The 7,226-nt window shown below is 35.9% G+C and overlaps 1 protein-coding gene across 1 annotated transcript in view; it reads right to left on the bottom strand.

Annotated features, from left to right (window-relative positions):
• LOC106878966 (conserved oligomeric Golgi complex subunit 1) overlaps positions 1-7,226 on the bottom strand; it is a 243,076-nt gene that overhangs the window by 16,766 nt on the left and 219,084 nt on the right. The window contains exon 19 of the mRNA XM_052973195.1: positions 2,463-2,658. Coding sequence (XP_052829155.1) covers positions 2,463-2,658 — 196 coding nt within the window. The remainder of the gene's footprint in view (positions 1-2,462; positions 2,659-7,226) is intronic.

The raw sequence follows: 7,226 nt of genomic DNA, 5'->3' as shown, positions 1-7,226 counted from the left end.
TGTGTGTGTGTGTGTGTGTGTGTGTGTGTGTGTGTATGTTACCGAAACTTTGACTGCATGTGATAGCTGTAAACAAACGTCACCATTGTGCAAGCAGTGTCCATCATTCCCAATCTTTTGTGAAAACACATCTGGTCATGAAGAATTTTACCTAACATAGGAATAGGTGAAGATTGGCAACAGAAAGGCATCAAGCTGTAGAAAAAACTGTCTCTATAAATTTTGTATGACCCAAGCAAGCATGGAAAAGTGAATGATAATGCATTCACAACAATGATATGATGATATGAATACACACACACATACACACACACAATTGAATAACTCAAAATATCAGTGTGTGTGTGTGTGTGTGTGTGTGTGCGGTTTTCATAGATGCTACCAAACTGCAATTGTCTTAGTTCCAACAAACAATATCAGATGAAATTTCTTGCCAAAGAAGTACTAATAAAAAAAAAATTAATATAAGATTTTCTACACATTTATACTTTATATTTCTATCTAACTCATGATAGCATGAAAGAAAAATGGATATAAAATTATGATGATTTAACCAAAGGCTATCTTCTGACTTGATGCAAAAGCTAACAGTTAAACTATAGGCATTATGGCATGTATAACAGCAGAGAGGGAACCAAGATAAAGAAATTGTTCATTCTCTCATTAAATTCAGAAAGAAAGGAAGATTGCAAACATAAGTCTCATGTTATAGTTTGGATGTTCTTCCTTGGTAGCAACCTCACTGATGAATAAAAATAAAATATATATTTTTTTTTGAAAAAGGGGGAAAAAATTATTAAATAAATAAACAATAGATAGAAGAAAAAATAAATTAGATAATTCAGAATATGAACTTGGTAATAAAAAAAAAAAAAGGGGGTGAGCTATTGCAGTAGTGGTGATAGGGGCAGTAGAGGGGCTTCAGAAGAAAAGAATCTGTGTATAGCTGATACAATCATAGGAACTGCTGAGTAAATTAAAACTAAAATGATTAAATAAACTTACAACTACGACTAGATAGGAACTCTGCCAGATCTTCAAACGTTCTTGTTGAAATATTTATAAAACATCTAATAAAATATCTCATTTTCCAGAAAGTTATTCTAGATTAAAATTTCGACCTTTAGCAATGACACCTCTACATCAAACTTAGAGATCAAATTGTTGAAATGAATTAAAATTCTAAGACGGTTTAGGGTGAGCTTGCTTAAGAAATACACACAAAAAAAAGAAAAAGAAAAAAAAAAGTTCAATATATAATTACTATCGCTATCTATGCTGTGACTACAACTACAACTGTACTGCCCGTCCTCGCTCTATTGATGAATCCTCTCCATTGAGAACAAATAAATAAATGAATAAATAAAAGAAAGCATCAAGCTGGTGGTATGCAAGGTAATTACGAAGGAAAAGAAAACTGATCTGAAGAGCCTATCTATCTAATCTGATGCCACAGTAACCAACCGAAATGCGGCATCAAACTAAATGAGAGACAAAAACTGGGTGACTGAAACTATTCAAACTACTTCCTAATATGGTTATTGTTGCCTGTGTTACACGGCAACATGGCAGTTTCAGTTTTAGTAGACCACCACCGAAATCCGTAAACAGCATCAACACCACCACCACCAGTAACATAAGTACTACCAGTCAAAAATGATAATGATGACGACAACAACTACAATGATGATAATGATGAAGATGATGATGGCGACAATAAGGATGATGATAATGATGATTGCAGCTATGGTCATGATGAAGATAATGATGATAATGGGGGGGAGGGTATCAGGGACTGGTGGAGGATATGATCATGATAATAGTAATGATGATGATGACGCCAATGGTGGTGGTGGTGGTGGTGGTTGTAGTTATGGTTATGATGAAGATAATGGTGATGATGATGGTTGGGTGGTGGGGGTGGTATCAGAAGCCTGTGGAGGTTATGATCACGATGATGGTGGTGAAGATGAAGATGATGAAAATTATAATATTGATGAGGTGGAGAATATTCATTATTAAGTTTATTTGATAATTAGTACCTTCTGGAACTTTCTATGACTAATGACAGAAACACAAGTGAACACACATGTTTGTGTGATTGCATTGTGTATGTATATACATGTATGCATGCAAGTGTGTGTGTGTGTGTGTGTGTGTGTGTGTGTGTGTGTGTGCTTGTATATATGTATATATACACACAGGGAGAGAGACAATGGATGGGGCAAGAAGAAAGAGATAGAGAAAGTATTAGAGATAAGATGCAAAATCAAAAAGGAGAAACAGGTTGGAGTAAAGTGTGAAAAGGGGAAAGATAAAATGGGATTAGGAAAGGGAAAGTCCTTAAACAAACAAACAAACAATAAAACAAAGAAAGAAAATGGGATCAAGATACTACAAATTAATAGAAGATAGTGAAATGGAAGAGGTAAAACAGACACAAGGAAATGCTCAGAACTTACAGTTTTGTCTCCTTTAGGTGGAATAATTAAAGCAATGAACTTGAGGTCAAACAGAAGCTGAAGGGCCCTCTGTTGATTAAGAGCCAACGTGTCAGGAGTAAGTGGCAAATGTTTGGTATGTGTGTTCTTCAAGAGATGTTCATAGCAGTCAAGAACTCCATCAAATATTAGTGTAACCATATCCTGTAGAACTTGTCTAAAACACAAGAGAAAAAGAAAACGCATGTGTAAAAATCCATCTTAATTGTAGATTTGATGAAATAAAATCCAAGAAAATAAGTAGCAAGCTGAAAAATGAAATAAATATTGTGTTGATATAATCATTTAAACCAATGTTTCTCACAGTTGATTCCAAGGAACCAGTGTGTTCTGTGTAAAAAGCCTTGGTATTCTGTGGGATAAAATGGTTTTTGATAAAAATTTAATAGAAATATTTTTAGGATGAAGGATGAAGTTACCCATGGTGATATTTGAAAGTGCAAACCACACCGTAATGAGATGGAACAGCATCTTGGGCAAGCATGGCTGGGTGATAAGTAGCTTGCTTACCAACCACATGGTTCCAGGTTCAGTCCCATTGCGTGGCACCTTGGACAGGTGTCTTCTACTATAGCCTCGGGCTGACCAAAGCCTTCTGAGTGGATTTGGTAGATGAAATCTGAAAGAAGCCTGTCATATATATGTATGTGTGTGTGTGTGTGTGTGTGTGTTTGTGTGTGTTTGTCCCCCCAACATCGCTTGACATTCACAGACATATAGAACTTTAATGTAATTCTCAAGCAGGGTGAATATGACACAGTATGTTACAAGGTGGTATCTTTAAATTACAGGTACCATCCCTCCATCCATCTATCTGGCTTCCTCACAGTACTCCCCCACCACCTAGCATCACTAACAATTTTTGCTTCAACCTGAGGCTATAGTAAAAGTCAATTACCCAAGATGCCACATAGCAGGATTGAACTTGTGACCTCGTAATTGCAAAGTGAACTTATTAACCCTTCAGCCCTGATGCTTTATTATTATCACACAATAATGCCTTCCACTATTATGAAGAACAGATTATTTAATCCTTTTGATACCAACCAGCCAGCGACCATCACTGGTTCTACAATACAAAGTTTCTGTTTAAAAGTGATTTAAGCTAAAACCTTCTATTCAAATTTTATGTTCCTTTATGTTCTAAATACCAGCTTCATAATGACCAAGTTACTGTACTAAATTCATTTTCAAAATTAATTGATAATTGAAACAAACGTAGTGTGTTTCAAGAAGAATGTAGTAACAAAAGGGTTAAGGTTTACCCAATACCCAGAATACTTCTGAGACCCAATGCATTCTAAATTAAATGCTTGCAAGCTATGAATTCTGATTCAGCACTTGCTCCAAAGCTATAGAACTATACCGCATTCAACTTTTGTGAAATACTATTTGTTTTAGCCTGATTCAATATTCAGAATACATTTGAGATCCAATGCACTTTAAATTAAGCAAATTACAATAATCAAATTGAATGATAATGGTAAATGAGCAGACTGACTGCATTTTTTCTGGGATGCTAATTAATATAGTTGTTGTTCTACTTCTCTATTTCTATGCATTAAGCTTCATCGTAACAATAATTCAGCTTTATCATAATTATTCTCTTAAATAAGATCAGCAGAACAAATCAGATTATTACTAATATGTTATAGACATGGTAATACTGGCCATCCCCATGAATGCAAATCTTCACAGAACATGTTATTGTGTACAGAGTCTACTTTAACCTCAGGCTGTTAAGTAAAACTATAGCACAAGTAACATACAATCACATCTCAACATCAGGACACAAAAAACAAATTCACATTATATCAGGACAGGATATATCAGGAGAGATTATTTAACTGGTACATCTTTAAGAAATAATGATGTATATTGGCAATTTTTCATTATGTAAAATTTAAGCTATTCTAGGGCTTTGGTTGAAAGTGAAATCACGATCTATAGCAGTAGGGTTTGTATATTCAAATTTGCCACATTATTTATTACATTTAAGCTTCTGTCGTCCAGGGTTAATCTGCTATAAGACAGGCTTCTCAATCTAGAAAAGCAAACACTGAAAAGGCATTAATGCCTGATAAACTGTATTGTGACATATCTATATATTAGCAACAGAGGCAGTATTAATAATGTTTATCCTCACTTAAATGAGGGTGTTCTGCTACAACAAACTTTACTCTGGTAGACACTATGAAAGAATCTCTCACATTGGCTTTTGATGCAAAATGCACACTTGTTTATATTGTTAGTGGGAAGATAAATCCTCACCATATCCAGTACTGAGATCACCAGATCACGTGATTTTGACCTTCCTTTGTCTTGTCAATGATGGACACTTGATCACTAGAGACAGCAGTGACTCATCTTCCCACCAGCCATATATAGAAAATCAGTGCCAGAACAGGCACTGGTGTTGCTACTAGTCTGTGAACTTATTAAAAAATATATTAAAGTGACAGAAATATATATTAGAGACAGTATTAATACCAAGAAGTAATATTTATTCGCATTGAAATGTGGCTGGCCTGAGGATGAATAATAAACGTGGATGTTAAGAGAAAATTTCTCCCATGACATTGGTAAAAGTTTGTTCTAACAGAACATCCATGTTTAAGTGTGGATAAATATTACCTCTCTGTAACATGTCTATATTCAATTTATAATCTAATAGATCTAGTAGAGTTTAAACAAAAGACAGGCATAGGCAGAGAGGTTAAGAAGTATGCATCCCAGCCATATAGTTTTGGCTTCAGTCCCATGTTGGAGATAGAATACCAAAGGTAAGATTAAGATTGGCACTTCATGGGAAGTAAAGGCCCGGATGACCAGTAACATCTGGCACAGAACAGGTGAAGATGAGCTGAATGAAGCTTATCTTACATAGAGCAAGGCACAGAGAGTTCCAAAAGACCAATCTGAATGCTGTTGGATCATCCATGTCTTATTTATCAATAGGGAAGGAGGGGTGATTCCACCACAATGCCTAGTTCTTGTTGTGGTTTGGTCACTTTTATGTCTCAAAGACCCTGAGACTATGCTAGTGGAGCACAAGCTCTCGGTAGGGCCACCTATGCTAGACAGATCAAATGACATGCTAATCTGATAGAGACCACCAAATCCCAGAGGTAAAATTGGGTTTGTGTAGGGGTCAACAAGTCTACTTGGAAAAAATCAAGTTACAAAAACATAGAAGGCAATTCAAAACTAACAAAGCCTTCTCTTAAGGAAACATGACATGGCAAAGCAAAATCTGAACGAAAGCTGCATGGGAAAGTATGGATCCAACTCGAGAGAAGTAGAAAAGGCCCAGAGTCAAGAAGAGTGGGTAAAAGTCATCATTGGCCATTCATAGGGAATGAAGGGCATAAGAAAAGTCTAGGGAAGGGGGCAATTACAAATTAAATAATAATATAAAGCAAAAACAATGTATCATCGATTTGAATAATAAAATCTAAGGAACGTTCAGCAACATAATACTCTACCGAGGTTATGATTTGCAGTTTTAACCATTCGTCTGCAAAATAACAACTAATGCTTTTGGAAAGACTATGAGCATTCCAGATCTTGATATTTTCCCCCTCCATCTAAGAAATATAAAGTTGTGTGTATGGTGGGGGTATGAATGAGGGTGTGTCTGTAAATGTGTGATGCAAATGTGTGAATATCGTGTGTGTGTGTGTGTGTGTGTAAGAAATCAACATTAAGCTGAAAGCTGGAGTCATAAATCTAAACTCCAATATCTTCAAACTTTCTCCAGTGACCCCTGCCCATCACCATACACCTTCGTACAACCAACAGAGAAATAAAGAAGGTAGGAAGGAAGGAAGGAAGGAAAGAAGGAAGGAAGGTAGTAATAATGCACTTAGAGAATTGTACTAACCCAAACTACAGCATGATGAGACAAGAGAATGTAACATGATGTATGTGATATTGTAATATATTTTTTTTTTTGAGAGAAAGGAAGAAAAATGGAGAGAGAAAGAAAACAATACACAGAAAAAAAAAGACAGAGAGAAAAAAGTGATATATAGGGGGAGAGAGAGAGAGGGGAGGGGGTAGAGAGAGAGAGAAGATAGGGATGGACAGAAAGAGAAACTTGCCAATCAACTAATCAGAACAGGCAGTAAAGTATGACAGCCAGTGAGCAATTGAGCACTTTGCCTGGATTGCAGATAACAAGGAAGGAAGAGGGAGAGGGAGAGAGAGAGACAGAGAGACAGAGAGAGAGAGACAGACAGACAGACAGACTGACAGAAAGGGAACCAGAAATGATGGAATACTGATTCATCATCATATCAGGGGGTTGGAGTGATATTGCTGTGTCCAGTCACTGGAGATAAATTTACAAGGATTGCTATTAGTGTCCACTATCAAACTGCTGCCCTCACTGGCACAATTCATTTTTTTTCTCCTTCTCTTTCCACTTTCTCAGGGATTTTGTCACCAGTTGACATCATAGCAGACCTGCCAGTGCTGCACTCTAAAATTACTATCATATTTATGGAACATCCATCATGTCTAAATGATAACAACCTCTTTTTGCTTGTTTCACTGTAATAGATACACAAGAACATAAATATAAATGTATGTTATGCATGTATGTACACACACACACACACACATATATTTATACATATATACATATAAAAACACACACTCCACACATACATATATATGTACATGTGCGTGTGTGTGTAGATATATATATATATATATATATAT

Source organism: Octopus bimaculoides, chromosome 15, assembly GCF_001194135.2.
Source record: "Octopus bimaculoides isolate UCB-OBI-ISO-001 chromosome 15, ASM119413v2, whole genome shotgun sequence".
NCBI lineage: Eukaryota > Metazoa > Mollusca > Cephalopoda > Octopoda > Octopodidae > Octopus > Octopus bimaculoides.
This window is presented reverse-complemented; position numbering and strand designations above follow the sequence as displayed.